The sequence below is a fragment of the Rhinopithecus bieti genome, unplaced genomic scaffold (assembly GCF_001698545.2).
Source record: "Rhinopithecus bieti isolate Rb0 unplaced genomic scaffold, ASM169854v2 scaffold_4781, whole genome shotgun sequence".
In the NCBI taxonomy this organism is placed as follows: domain Eukaryota; kingdom Metazoa; phylum Chordata; class Mammalia; order Primates; family Cercopithecidae; genus Rhinopithecus; species Rhinopithecus bieti.
Genome location: NW_016805181.1, coordinates 4,333,150 through 4,348,355, shown reverse-complemented (window position 1 = coordinate 4,348,355; position 15,206 = coordinate 4,333,150). Strand labels below are relative to the sequence as shown.

The following is a 15,206-nucleotide window of genomic DNA, read 5'->3' as shown; positions in this document are numbered from 1 at the left end:
CAGTTACACCGCAGGATTAACTAAGGATTCCTCCCTCCTGTTTTCCTCCTACCCTCTCCTGCTCTCTCTACCTCCACCTTCATCTCTACTCCACCTGGACATATGTATTCTACCCCTGACTCTAGATGAGAGAAGACCACAGCTGAAACACATCTTCTGATGCTCCCTAATTTTATGTAAAGCAGTCCAAAATATATCAGTTGTGACACATGACACTTACTGAGTACCTACCATTTTGTAGGTGTCCTCCCATGCAAAGACCACAAGAGGTATGCACACAAAACCCTATCCTCTAGGAAACTGAAAACCTTAACAATCTGGTCAAGGAAGTCAAATGTTGCAAACTCAAACAGTCAACACTAGAAGGCTGTTTGTCTTCAGTGCCAGTGAGGGTCACACATGAAGGGAGCAGAGATCTTCATAGGCTGGAAGTGGTCATAATAGAAAGACTTGAGGTAGCCTGTGATTTTGATGGATGGGCAAGATGTGGATGGGAAGAAAGGACAATAAAGTGGAAACAGACACGCTGGGGGATCACTGAGTTTGAGTAGCAGCTTCAAATTGGGGATAGGGTGGTGTAGGACCACCTCTCATGATTCCTGTTCCTGGTGCCTTGTGTAATCCCCAGTAAGAGTGCTCTTTCCCACCTCTGAGCTCTATTCTCATTAATCATAAGAAACCTCCTGGAATCCATCCCTTTTTCTTTGTATTCTGACTATTGCATGTTACATCCTTCCCAAATGTAAGGGAGTGGAAGATGGATTATCACAATTATTGGGGAGTTTGTCTCAAACTATACAAGCTGTGGCTCTTTTTCCTTGTCTGAAGAACCTGCAATGGGTGGAGGGTGGGAAGTCGGAGATCCCAGTTCCAGAAAGTAAGCACCCTGAGAGCAGAAATGGTGTCCCATTTCTCTAACAGGGAACAGGGAACAGGCCAGACACATACTGGATGGAGAGGCAGATGAACGAATGAGTCTTCAAAAGTAGCTTCGTCTACAGCTATGAAATTTGTAGCTTAAAGATGGGTCCCTGTGACACTAACCCTGATATTAATGAGGCATTTTACAGTGAGCCAAGCACTTTGCCTTCCATCGTTGTGTGTAATAGTCCTATGGAGAGGGTGGGGGGCATTTGTAAATGGCCTGCTCAGAAGCCTATATTTACAATAAGTCCAACCTTTTCCCACTGTACCTCTGGCAGTGTCAAGATCATTTGAAGATTATTTTCTTTTTTTTAGTAGGGACCAGTGACATAATGCCTTGTTCAGTGGTTCTCAAAGTGTGGTTCCCAGATCTGCAGCAGCAGCACCTGGGAACTTGTTAGAAGTACAAATTATCAGGCCCCTTCCTGTACCTATTGAATTAGAAACCCTAATACTGGGGCCCTGGTTTTTTGTTTTCGTTTTGTTTCATTCCCCCACCCTGAACCCCCACCGCAAGTCCTCCAGGTGATTCTAATGTGCATTTAAGTTTGAGAACTACTCGCCCATTCTATTTCCAACTGATTCATGTTGCTTAATTCTTTGCCTCATCTATGAAAAACAGTCCTACCTCAGACTTCAGCTTGTCAGGGCCCATTCCCCAGAAGGTGAGTTGAACTGAATTTACATGTCCCAGGAGCCCTCAAAGGAAAACACACGAAATGCCCTGAGGAGTGGCATTTGTACAGGGCCTGTACAGAGATCTGTAATTCAAAGTACTCATCAGGCATTCCCACGGGGAAGTGCGCCCCGACTCTGGGATTTCAATACGTATGAACCCCAGCAGCCTGAACACTGTACTGGGTGCCCAGCCTCCATCATCAAGCTGGGAGCAGGTTTCACGGACGGCAAAGGACCCGGGGCGCTGAACTCTCCCAACCAATCAGGCGCCCCCAGAGGGAAACTACAAGTCCCAGGATGCCCCACGCACACCGTCAGGGGCCGACCCGCCGCGCCCCAGAGTTCTCCGCGTACAGGTGTCTCCTGGGTTCCGGTAAGGCGGCGGCTTCGGAACTCCCGTGGAGGGACTGGTGGGCCCTCGGCCCGACGATGGCAGTGGCCACTGCGGCGGCAGTACTGGCCGCTCTGGGCGGGGCGCTGTGGCTGGCGGCCCGGCGGTTCGCGGGGTCCGGGGTCCAGCGGCTGCGCGGAGACGGGGACCCCGGCCTCATGCACGGGAAGACTGTGCTGATCACCGGGGCAAACAGCGGCCTGGGCCGCGCTACGGCCGCGCAGCTGGTGCGCCTGGGGGCGCGCGTGATCATGGGCTGCCGGGACCGCGCGCGCGCCGAGGAGGCGGCGGGTCAGCTCCGTCGCGAGCTCCGCCAGGACGCAGAGTGCGGCCCAGAGCCCGGCGTCAGCGGGGCGGGCGAGCTCATAGTCCGGGAGCTGGACCTCGCCTCGCTGCGCTCGGTGCGCGCCTTCTGCCAGGAAATGCTCCAGGTGTGGGCCTCGGGGGGCCGGGATGGCGGGCAGGGCCTGGGCTGGCGGGCAGGGCCTGGGCTGGTGGGGAGGGCCTGGGTGGGCACGGGGTGGGAGGGGACTGCGGGCTGGGGCGGAGCCTCGAGGTACCGCCCTGGGGTTCAGGGTGTCACCTTGGGAACCACTGAGGGTGAGAGGAGTCCAAAAAGCCACTTAGAGGTGGCCGGGAAGCTGCAGGGTTGAGAAGGAAAGATTAACTGGGAGGGCTGCCTTCTGTCCTCTAAGGATGTCGAGAAAGAAATGGGCCCAAGAGAAAAATAAACCAGGTTCTGAACATTTCATTTCGTTATGTGAGGACCGTCCTGGAGTAGATCCATGGCCTCTGAATTGTTTCTCCTGTGTCAGAAGTGAATTTGCACAGAGCTGTGTCTTCAGAACCCCAGAGCACTGGGGGAAGTTGCTAGCCAAGGACCTCAGATCAGTCCTTTAAAAAAAAGTTCTCCCTCCCGCGTCCTCTGCTCCTTTTCTGCTGGGGTAGGGCGCTCGCTGTCACCGGTAAACTCCGCACCATCCTTAACGGGACTGTGGCCTGATTTCCAAGTAGAATAGAGCTTGGAATCCAGTGGTCATGCTCCATACAGGGACAGGAATAAAAATAATATCCAGGCCGGGCGCGGTGGCTCAAGCCTGTAATCCCAGCACTTTGGGAGGCCGAGACGGGCGGATCACGAGGTCAGGAGATCGAGACCATCCTGGCTAACACGGTGAAACCCCGTCTCTACTAAAAAAAAATACAAAAAACTAGCCGGGCGAGGTGGCGGGCGCCTGTAGTCCCAGCTACTCCGGAGGCTGAAGGCAGGAGACTGGCGTGAACCCGGGAGGCGGAGCTTGCAGTGAGCTGAGATCACCCCACTGCACTCCAGCCTGGGCGACAGAGCGAGACTCCGTCTCAAAATAATAATAATAATAATAATATCCAGCATTTATTGAAGATCTGTGTGCCAGGAGTTGTGCCAAGCATCTCAGATTTTCCTTTTTGTTTTAAATGAAAATGAAGTGTCCTTGCCTATAACTTGTCATTGAAGCTACACAGTAACCCTGTGGAGTAGGCATTATTATCCCCACTTTACAACGCAAGGAAACTGAGGCATAGGAAGGCTAAGAAACTTGCTTGTGGTCTGTCTGCAGAACAGTTGCTTTTAACCCCTGTTCTTTCCTCCTGCTGCCTGGCAGTGAGGTGTGAGGATTTCTTTGTGCAAATGGTAAGTATTTCCACAGTAAGTGGATGTTTTCTGCTGAGACTGAGGTAGAAGGGTTTCTTGCAGGGATAACTGGCACTCAGAGGGCGTTTGTTCAGAAGAGTGAAATTTAAAATTAGCTGGGACAAGAAAGGTGCCTATATGACATGGAGTCTCTTGAGTCTAGAGAAGAGGTTCCCAGATTTTCTCAGTAATTTTTTCATGATGCCTTTAGCCCAGAAATATTTCCCAGTTCATTTGTTACGTAGTTAAGTCCAAACAACTGTAAAACCAAAAGTATCTGATATAGGTCTCAATAAATTTAGAAAGTTTGTTTTGCCAAGGTTAAGGATGCATCCGTGGCAGAACCTCAGGAGGTCCTGAGGACATGTGCCCAAGGTGGGGGCACAGCTTGGTTTTATACATTTTAGGGAGACATGAGACATCAATCAAATGGGTAAGATATACATTGGTTCTCCTGGAAAAGTGAGACAACTCGAAGTAGGGGCTTCCAGGTCATAGGTAGATGGGAGACAAAAGGTTGCATTCTTTTGGGTCTTTGATTAGCCTTTCACTGAATGTACAATTTACATGTGCAGGAGGGATAGAGGAATAATCACTTATGTCTTAGACTGGCTCAGTGAGTCTGCATTTTCACATAAACAATAGGGCAGAGGCAGCAATCAGATAAGCATTTGTCTCAGGTGAGCAGAAGGATGACTTTAGTGTTCTGTCTTTTGTTTGGCACTTGTGAAGATGAGCTATCAATTTATTAATACATTGCCAGGGTGAAATTCAACAGAACTGTTTTAGGGTAAAGATCTTGAGGCCCATGTGGGCAAATCGTGAGGGTGGTATGTAGCTTCTTTTTCTTTGTAGCTATCTTATTTAGGAATAAAATGGGAGGCACGTTTGTCTGAGGCAGTTCCCAGCTTGACTTTAACCTTTGACTTAGTGATTTTGGGTTCTGAGATTTATTTTCCTTTGACACAACCTAATAAGTAGTTACATCCTAACAACTTAGTAGCTATTTGAGAAGATAGCATATAATTGAAAGAAAAAATAATATCTTTATTTTATTCTTAAACAGCCATAACTACTAATGGGAAATGTATCCCTGTTGGTCATTACACCAGTGTCTGAAACCTTGGAATCAGATTGGACACTGCCACCCTCATTTCCTCTTCTAGGTAGATTTTTAGCATTGTTCTTGTTTTTTATTACAGCAACTGCTAACAGCTGCTTAAAAGTCAGCTCCACAAAGAAATAATGTCATTGAAAGGAATATAGCACAATGTAATGTTCAAGCTGTGAACCACTTGGAGCTAGTAGTTTTTGAGGTATTGAGCAAGTATCACTGTGTTTCCCTCGAAAATTTAAAATATTCCACAACACCCTGAGAGTTTGCTAAATGCTGTAGGCCACAGTTTGGGAGCTGTTTTTTGTTTGTTGGTTTTTTGAGAGAGTTGTTTTTTTCTTTACTGCTAGTATTTAATTATTGTGTAACACAGGTTAAGAAATAATACTCATCAGTGAGATTTTGGAAGCATTAAAAGTGGGTCTTTCTGTTCCTCTTTAAAATATAGTTGGGACTGGGTGTGCTTCTTTGGCACTTGAGGCAGAACTAATTAAAAAGTGAGGACACAAAGAGATAACTAAGTTGTCCTTGCTTCTAAGTATTTCAGTTCCTGCCTGGCACTGAAGTTAAGTAACTATAATTAGAAGGAAAAAAAATGGAAATTTAGATTTCCCACAGGTTGGTATTCTTGGTATTTATTTCATTTATCTCCTAGAATTTAAAAAATAGTAAATGATAAAATTTTAAAATGACACAAGCCCAGCAAAGAATGCTGGCTAACAAATGATTAATTCAGGAAACTCTTCCAAAGGATTTGTGAAAAGAATACTCCTTTCTTTCCCCATGAGTGAACTCTTGCCTTCTTTTTGAAGTTGACTATTGGAAAACCCAAAGTTGCTCAGACAGGGCAGAATGAGAAATAGTTAATCCTCTGACAGGTGGGCTTTGATAACAGTTGTGAAATGTAACACATTTTTCTTTTCACTTATAGTTGGCAGAAGGGCCAGTGAAATTTGAAAGTTGACCTCAAATTAATCATGGGTCATCACAGTGTCTTTACACTTGGAACATGTTGTGCATTTTTTGTCCATCAAAAGAAACATAGAACAACCGAGAAAAGGCTAGAGAAGATGATCTTACATGATTTAAGGAATAAAAAGATATCCCTATGAGAACAGTCTAAATTTTAGGACTTTAATTTGGAAAGATACAAAAGCATATGTTCAAAGTATAAAATGTTGATGATACAGATCTCCTAAATTAGAGTCCCCTTTATGCTGGATATTTTTATATTACCTATTTAATTTTTTTCTTAATCTTTGATTATTCTTTGTGAATCTCGATTTATTCATGATGTTCTCTCCAGTGTTGTTTGCATTTCTGACCTTTTCTATTGCTTGTTTCAGTTTTAAGAAAATGACTTGAAGTTGTTCCACCCCCATGGTGCCATTTCCCCTGAGAGAACTACGGAATAAAGCAACCATAAGTTTCCTTTAGTGTTGATAACTAGTAGCTCTGGGAATAAACTATGCTTATCTGTTTTCTACTGCATATGGTCTGTCTAGCTTTCATTGCCTCTCTAGCTGTTTCGAAAATCCCAATTAGAAAACCATGCCAGCTTACTAATTAAGAAAATAGGCCTTGGTGCCAAAGACTTAATCTTCAGATCTGATCTTATTTTGCTACTTAGGAGCTCTGATACTGGTTAAGTCACCTAGCCTATGAGCTTCATTTGCTTATAGAGTTGTTGGAATTAGATGTGGTGACATGTGACAAGCACAAAGCCAGGCTCCTATCAAGCTTGTGCATCTGTTTTTTTTTTTCTATTTTTCTCTCAATTATTGGAAGCTCATGGAGGCTGTTGGTAGAATTTTAGTAGTTTGCAAGTATTTTTAAACATTTTATCATAGGTACACTTATTATAATTTTGATACGATCTCAGTATTAACCTGATAACTCCCAAATTGATATTTTCCTAGTTTAACTGAAATTAAAGGGAGAAATATGGGATTATAGGAGCACCTTGTCCTCAAATTGACTGTATTTCTGTTTTGAGAAAGATCTTGGTACTGATCACATAGTCAACTTTCTAGTGCAATGTTAAAGTTTATATATTTGTAAATGTTATAAAAGCATAAAACCAGAAATTAAGTCTTACAGTTAGTTTCTACATCTTTTATTGGAAGATGACTGGATAAATGTCTTTCTGTATATCATTTTAATAAATGAGAAAAAAGAGCTGTTGAATGAAAGATCATGAATATCAGTATTTATCTGAGGAACATCCTGCAGAGGAATCCCTTTCCCCATTAATTAAACACAAAATTGCCAGTGTTTCAAGTAGTTATCTGATTGATAGATCAACAACAAATTAAATGCTTTTAGTCTCACGTTCCCATTTTTATTAAAATGTAATTATCATGAACAGAAAAAGCAATACAAGGCATGTGTTCTTAATTCTGCCATTGTCTTTTCGACATTTAAAGGAAGAGCCTAGGCTGGATGTCTTGATCAATAATGCAGGGATCTTCCAGTGCCCTTACATGAAGACTGAAGATGGGTTTGAGATGCAGTTCGGAGTGAACCATCTGGGGCACTTTCTACTCACCAATCTTCTCCTTGGACTCCTCAAAAGTTCAGCTCCCAGCAGGATTGTGGTAGTTTCTTCCAAACTTTATAAATATGGAGACATCAACTTTGATGACTTGAACAGTGAACAAAGCTATAATAAAAGCTTTTGTTATAGCCGGAGCAAACTGGCTAACATTCTTTTCACCAGGGAACTAGCCCGCCGCTTAGAAGGCACGAATGTCACCGTCAATGTGTTGCATCCTGGTATTGTACGGACAAATCTGGGGAGGCACATACACATTCCACTGTTGGTCAGACCACTCTTCAATTTGGTGTCATGGGCTTTTTTCAAAACTCCAGTAGAAGGTGCCCAGACTTCCATTTATTTGGCCTCTTCACCTGAAGTAGAAGGAGTGTCAGGAAGATATTTTGGGGATTGTAAAGAGGAAGAATTATTGCCCAAAGCTGTGGATGAATCTGTTGCAAGAAAACTCTGGGATATCAGTGAAGTGATGGTTGGCCTGCTAAAATAGGAACAAGGAGTAAAAGAGCTGTTTATAAAACTGCATATCAGTTATATCTGTGATCAGGAATGGTGTGGCTTGAGAACTTGTTACTTGAAGAAAAAGAATTTTGATGTTGCAGTAGCACTGCTAAGAGGTACATGTGGATATTTTGGAGTTACTGAAAAATTATTTTTGGGATAAGAGAATTTCAGCAAAGATTTTTAAATATATATAGTAAGTATAATGAATAATAAGTACAATGGAAAATACAATTATATTGTAAATTATAACTGGGCAAGCATGGATGACATATTAATATTTGTCAGAATTAAGTGAGTCAAAGTGCTATCGAGAAGTTTTTCAAGTATTTTTGAGTTTCATGGCCAAAGAGTTAACTATTTTACTACAACGTTTGGTGTTTGTGTGGAAATAATCTGCCTGGTGTGTGCACACAAGCCTTACTTAGAATAAATTTACTGATACAAATTCTTAGCTGTGTATTTCTTTGGAGGCTTCACTGAATACAGTCCTTTATCATATCACCATTAGCCTCTGCTGATCTTGGTCTGCCCAGTCTCTTCTTGCCACATATCTTGTATACTGCTCTGAGAGATAATATTTCTGACAGAAACCCAAATCTATCACATTCCTGCTTAAAAAACAGTGGGTTTTGAGCCTTAAAAAAAAAAAAAAAAAAATCTGCGGAATTCTTTCTTCAAAAGAAGTGTTTCACTGAAATGTAGAAGCTGGAGGGGTAAAGCAGGTTATTGCAGTGCTGCCAAGGTGGAGTCCCCAAAGGCTCTTCCTAAAGGGATTTCTTAGAATATAGTGGTTTATAAACCACTTTTATTTCAACTGAAGATTAAACTGTTGAAGATAGAGTTGAGGCTCCATGAGACGGCACCATGCTTACCCTATACTCTCACACTCAGCACTGTTCAGTAGAACTTTGCAGTTAGGGGAGGAATACTCTGCATTATCTGATGTGGTGGACTCTAGAAACATGGGGTTATTAAGTACTTCAAATTCAACTGAGAACTGAATTTCTAATTATATGTAATGTTAATTTAAATAGGCATATGTCTAACAACTGGTATCTTGGACAGTACATCTCTGGTCATCCCATCAGATAACCCAGTCCTGATTTTAGAACAGTCACCTACTCACTAGCTTTGGGCCTTTCTTTCTTTATAGTGTTCTTTCAGTCTGGAATACCCTCTCCTTTCTCCTTGGAAATACAACTTAGCCTTTAGGTCCCTTTCAAATGTGTTCCTTTCTCCAACCCTTGTAGGCAGAGACAATTCTCTCTTTTTTCCCCCCTTGATCTTCGTACTTTTACTAGGAGTTTAGGAGTTCATTCACAGGTTCAGTTAGATGATCAGAATAGAAATTCTCTAAGGAAAAGAGATTTATTATTAGCTTTCCTCCCTCAAGAATCAAGTATACTGCCCACCACATAGTAAAAAATCAGTAAATAATGGCATGCATAAGAATAATGGAGCCCAAATCGTAATATTGTAGGCATCTGTGTTACAACATCAAAAGTACTTAATTTCAATTATTTGTTTCACTATCCCATATTGGAAAAAGGAATTATAACACTAAAGTATAGACAGTTACACTGAATTTAATGACTAGTCCAGGGATAATTCTTATTGGTTGTTATTTTTAAGACCATTTATAATATCAGCTTATGAGTATCAGTTATTTTCAAGAATGGCAGGATCTTGGCATATCATGCAGAAGGTCTGTTTTCTGTTAGAGCATTGCCTTGTGAATTGGAGAAACAGCATATCATCACAGGTGTGTCTCTGCAGGTGTAGTGGATATAGCTGCATCATGTTCTTTGAAACATTGTATTTTTAAAAAGTAATCCTACAAAGAGAACTGCTGAACTTAGAAATATGGGCAGGAAATATACCAGAATGCAACTTGGAAAAATGGAAGCTAATAAATCTGTCCTACACCTCGACTTCATTAAAAGGAAGCCCCTTTTTTTCATTTAATACCATCTTTTCTGGCTGCATTTTGATACTTGATGCTTTTCAGGGGATTTGGACCTTTTGTAAGAGTTGAGCCTTTCAGAGTTCTTGTTTGTGGCACCATAATAAAACAATATATTAACTTACCATGATGGAAAACTAGAAACTTATCTGGAAACACCAACTATGAAGGTAAAATGAGCTGCCATTTGGAAGATGTCCTTCCCACCACTGTTTGATGGAATTGAGGACTAAGAGCTCCAAAATGATGAGTTAGATTTTGAAGAAGTCCTTAACTTCCCCTCCTTCATTCTCTCTTTTGCTGACTCACTTTAAACCATTTTACTGGGCAAAGAAATAAGTAAAAGGCAGTCCTGTTGTTTTGATACTTGTTCTCACCCTCAGCAATATATTAGAGGGGAGACTGTATTGTGCCAGAAAAGGAAAAAATTAGGTGAAAACCCCTTTTCCATTCTGGTTTTCGGCTTTATTTTTTTTTTTTTTTTTTTTTTTGAAAATTGACTCCTGTTTCAAGCAGCTTATTCTGAGAAGGGTTAAGGTTGCTGGCCTTCTGTTTCAACTTCGCTCAGAGTAACTATTTTATATAGTGGGGTTCTCAGTAGCATTTAATTGGACAAGGGGTTTCACAGCTTAAACACACCCCCACACTGGGTTTGACTAACAACTCTACTGTGTAATGCTTCCTGTAACCTTGGCAAGTTACTTAACCTTTCTGAGCTTTTTTTTTTTTTTTTTTTTTTTGGCTCTATATTGAAATGTAAGTGTCTAAAGGATTGCTCAGTGAATGAAAGCGTCAGAGTAGGTAAAGCATTTAGCAAAGTGCCTGGCACATATGGGCACACATCCATTTCTCCTTCCACAATGCACATAATCATTACTGTCTATTAGCAGTGATAGTCATTAGCGATGCTAATGATTAAGCAAGTACATATGATGGAAACAAAACTCTAAACCAAGCCTCAGCAGACTTCATCTAAAAGGCCAGATTTCTTTTATAATCTTTTAAAATGTAAAACCATTTGTAGCCAGCACATACCATACTATTGTACTGAAATGACTGGTACAGTCTTCCAGGCCCAATGTACTCACCTACTTGTTTACCTTTAAAACACCTTGTTTGGGAGTAGTCGTCATATATGCTGTGATTCCTATTACTCTATAAGGCTGCTGTTGTTTTTCTATATTATTTCTAATTGTGGACAACTATTTGCTTGCAGACCAGGAAGCCTAGAGAGTATATTTTAAAAGTCTGTCTCCAGCTATAGATTCTGGTGTGAGGAAGAGCAATTATCTGCCTTCAACTCCCTCCCCTGACAAACTTGCTGGGCCTGGCCATAGATCTGAGGGACTCTGTATTTGAATATTTAATTGATTCCAAATGTCCTGTGGAACACTGAAGAGAGAACATGTTACTAATCACCCTTCAGGAGCTTGTCCCCCACAGATAGCTTCAGATGTTCCACAAACCTTCTCTGGGCAGTGGGGAGTTAAATTAGTTACAGATTAACATGGAGAAAGGTAGTTTACTCCTAGAGGAAACTAAGACGGAATGCTTAGTTTTATGCAGACGGTAAGGAAAAGCTTTTACTAAGCCAGATGTGTAATCAAAGTGCAGTGGAAGCACTTTTAAGCAACTACCATCTAAGAGATTTGCAATAATAACTGATTCTCCATTCTCTTTTCTAAAAAAAAAAAAAAAAAAAAAAAAAAAATGCTAATGCACATAGCATGTGAAACTCTAGGCTGATAGGCTTTCTTCTAGCACACAACAGCCCTTCTGCTTCCTCTTGTTCTATTATATACTTAAGAGTAAGTTGTGTACCATTTGTTATTCACTTAGCAAATATTTATTGAGTACCTATTATGTAACCAGGCATTATTCTAGTTCCAGACGTGCAGAAGGCAACAAAGAAAACCCAACCCAATTTGTGCATGCATGTGTCAGCTGTGCTGGTTAATAATCATATTACAAATTATTAATCATACTGCAAGTCAATGAAATGTGAGTACAAAGGGAATTTATATGAAAAGTAGAAAAGTAGTTTTGTGAAAAGTAAATGAAAGCAAGTCATTAAAAATTTACTGTTGACTAAAGTTTCCAAACAACTATCAAATACTTAAAATAAATACAAAAATATAAAAGGAGTCTGTAGTTAGTGCTTTGCAAGTAACTTTAAACTTTGAGTCCATTTTAAGACAAAACTAGAAATCCGATGTTACTATTTAAGTGAGTACAGGAATACCTGAGAGGTACTTCTGATTTTGTTCCAGATCACCACAATAAAGCAAATATTACAATACAGTGAGTTACACAAGCTTTTTTGTTTCTCCGTGCTTGTAAAAGTTATATTTATACTATACTGTTGTCTGTTAGGTGTATAAGAGCCTTATGTCTAAAAACAATGTACATACCTTAATCTAAAAATACTTTTTTTTGCTAAAAAACCTCTAACAATTATCTGAGCCTTCAGTGAGTCATTCTCTCTCTTCTGGTGGAGGGTCTCACCCCGATGGCTGCTGACTTCAGGGTGGTGGTTGCTGAAGGCTGGGTTGGCTGGAGCAATGTCTGAAAATCCGACAACAATGCAAGTTGCCAAATAGATAAACTCTTCCTTCTATGAAATATGTATCTGTAGCATGTGGTGGTATTTACCCGCAGTAGGACTTCTTTCAAAATTGAAGTCAATCCTATCAAACCCTGTTGCTGCCTTCTCAACTAAGAAGTTTATGTAATATTCCAAATCCTTTGCTGTCATTTCAGAAATGTTCACAGCCTTTTCACCAGGAGTAGATTCCATCTCCAGAAACCACTTTCTTTGCTCATCCCTAAGAAACAATTCCTCATCTCTTCAAGTTTTATCATGAGATTGCAGCAGTTCACTCACCTTTTAGGCTCCACTTCCAATTCTCTTGTGATTTTTACCTCATCTGTGTTTACTTCCTCCAAAGAAGGTTTGAACCCTCAAAGTCATCCATGAGGGAGGGCTGGACTCAGATTTTTTCTAACTTCTGTTGATATTTTGACCTACTCATACGAATTATGAATGTTCTTAATGGCATCTAGAATGGTTAATACTTTCCCAGAAGATTTTTCAATTTATTTTGCCCACATCCATCAGAGGAATATCTGTGGCAGCTTTAGCCTTAGAAAATGTTGTTTTCCTTAAATAATAAGACTTTAAAGTCAAAATTACTCCTTGATCCATGGGCTACAGACTAGATGTATCAGCAGATATGAAAACATTAATCATTTTATACATCTTCATCAGAGTTCTTGGGTGGCTATGTGCGTTGTCAATGAGCAGTAATATTTTGAAAGGCATCTTTTCTAAGCAGTAGGTCTTAACAGTGGACTTAAAATTTCAGTAAACCATGCTGTAAACAGATGTGCTATCATCCAGACCTTGCTGTTCCCCTTATAGCACATAGGCAGAGTAGATTAAACATAATTCTTACAGGCCTTAGAATTTTTAGTATGTGCATTGACTTCAACTTAAAGTCACCAGCTGTATTAGCCCTAAACAAGAGAGTCAGACTGTCCTTTGAAGCTTTGTTTCCATGCATTGACTTGTCTCTAGCTCTAAAAGCCTCGGACCGCATCTTCTTCCAATGGAAAGCTATTATGTCTGCATTAAAAATCTGTTGCTTAGTGTATTAGTCCATTTTCATGCTGCTGATAAAGACATACCCAAGGCTGGGCAATTTATAAAGAAAAAGAAGTTTAATGGACTCACAGTTCCACGTGGCTGGGGAGGCCTCACAATCATGACAGAAGGTGAAAGGCACGTCTTACATGGCTGCAGGGAAGAGAGAAAATGAGAGACAAGCAAAAGGGGTTTCCCCTTGTAAACCCACCAGATTTCATGAGACTTATTCACTACCACAAGAACAGCACAGGAAAGACCCATCCGTATGATTCAATTACGTCCCACGGGTCCCTGCCACAACACGTGGGAATTGTGGAAGCTACAATTCAAAATGAGATTTGAGTGGGGCACAGCCAAACCATATCACTTAGTGTGGCCGCCTTCATCAGTGTTCTTAGCTAGCTCTTCTGGATAACTTGCTATAGCTTCTGCATTAGCACTTGCTGCTTCACCTTGCACTTTAATGTTGCAGATATGGCTTCTTTCCCTAAACCTCATGAACCAACCTCTGTTAGCTTCAAACTTTTCTTCTGCAGCTTTCTCACCTCTCTCAACCCAGATAGAGTTGAATTAGGGCCTTGCTCTGAATCAGGTTTTGGTTTTAGGGAATATTGTGGCTGGTTTGATCTTAGAAGATCACTTTAGGCAGCCCACTAAAACTTTCTCCATATCAGCAACATTAGGCTGTTTCACTTGCTTATAATTCATGTGTTTCCTGGAATCGCATGTTTAATTTCTTTCAAGAACTTTTCCTTTGCATTCACAACTTGGTCAACTGTTTGGCACAAGAGGCCTCACTTTTGGCCTTTCTTGGCTTTCGACATGTCTTCCTCACTAAGCTTAATAGTTCCTAGTTTTTTATTTAAATTGAAAGATGTGAGACTCTTTCTTTCACTTGAACGCCTATTGTTGTGTCTCAGGGAATAGGGAGACCCGAGGAGAGGGAAAGAGATGTGGGAATGACTGGAGCAGTCGAACACACACAACATTTATCAATTACATTCGCCATCTTATATGGGCAGGGCTCCTAGTGCCCCAAAACGATTACTATGATAACATCAAAGACCACTGATTACAAATCACCATTACAGATAATATAATAAAGTTTGAAATACATATTTTTTTCGAGACGGAGGCTTGCTCTGTCGCCCAGGCTGGAGTGCAGTGGCGCGATCTCTGCTCACTGCAAGCTCCGCCTCCTGGGTTCACGCCATTCTCCCGCCTCAGCCTCCTGAGTAGCTGGGACTATAGGCGGCTGCCACCATGCCCAGCTAATTTTTTATATTTTTAGTAGAGACAGGGTTTCACCATGTTAGCCAGAATGGTCCTGATCTCCTGACCTCGTGATTCCACCTGCCTCAGCCTCCCAAAGTGCTGGGATTACAGGCATCAGCCACTGCCCCAGGCCATAAAGTTTGAAATATTGCTGAGCATTACCAAAATAAGACATAGAGACATGAAGTGAGCACAAACCATTGAAAAAATGTCACAATGGACTTGCTTCCTGCAGGGTTGCCACAAACCTTCAGTTTGTTTTAAAAAATAAAATGCAGTATCTGCAAAGCACAGTCAAGTGAAGCATAATAAAACAAGGTATTCTTGAACAATGTAAGACAATGAAATTCCAAGTGATTCCATGTTCAAAAAGGAAAAAAACAAAGATACCAGCTGAACCCGTAGCCTTATATTAGAAGACAGACAAAGAAATGAACATGTTATATGTTTTAAGTTCAAACATTTTGTGGTACATATAATTCATC

At 41.1% G+C, this 15,206-nt stretch overlaps 1 protein-coding gene across 2 annotated transcripts; it reads left to right on the top strand.

The window, feature by feature from the left end:
• The first annotated feature begins 1,585 nt into the window (after positions 1 to 1,585).
• Positions 1,586 to 8,288, top strand: RDH14 (retinol dehydrogenase 14). Of its 2 annotated transcripts, none has more exons than XM_017871432.1 (2): positions 1,586 to 1,975; positions 7,206 to 8,288. In XM_017871432.1, the coding sequence occupies exons 1-2, from the start codon at positions 1,610 to 1,612 to the stop codon at positions 7,821 to 7,823; spliced, it is 984 nt and encodes a 327-aa protein (XP_017726921.1). In that variant the 5' UTR covers positions 1,586 to 1,609; the 3' UTR covers positions 7,824 to 8,288. The 2 variants fall into 2 exon arrangements, with proteins under 2 accessions (XP_017726921.1, XP_017726920.1); XM_017871431.1 differs by having other exon boundaries at positions 1,828 to 2,424.
• Positions 8,289 to 15,206: the final 6,918 nt, after the last annotated feature.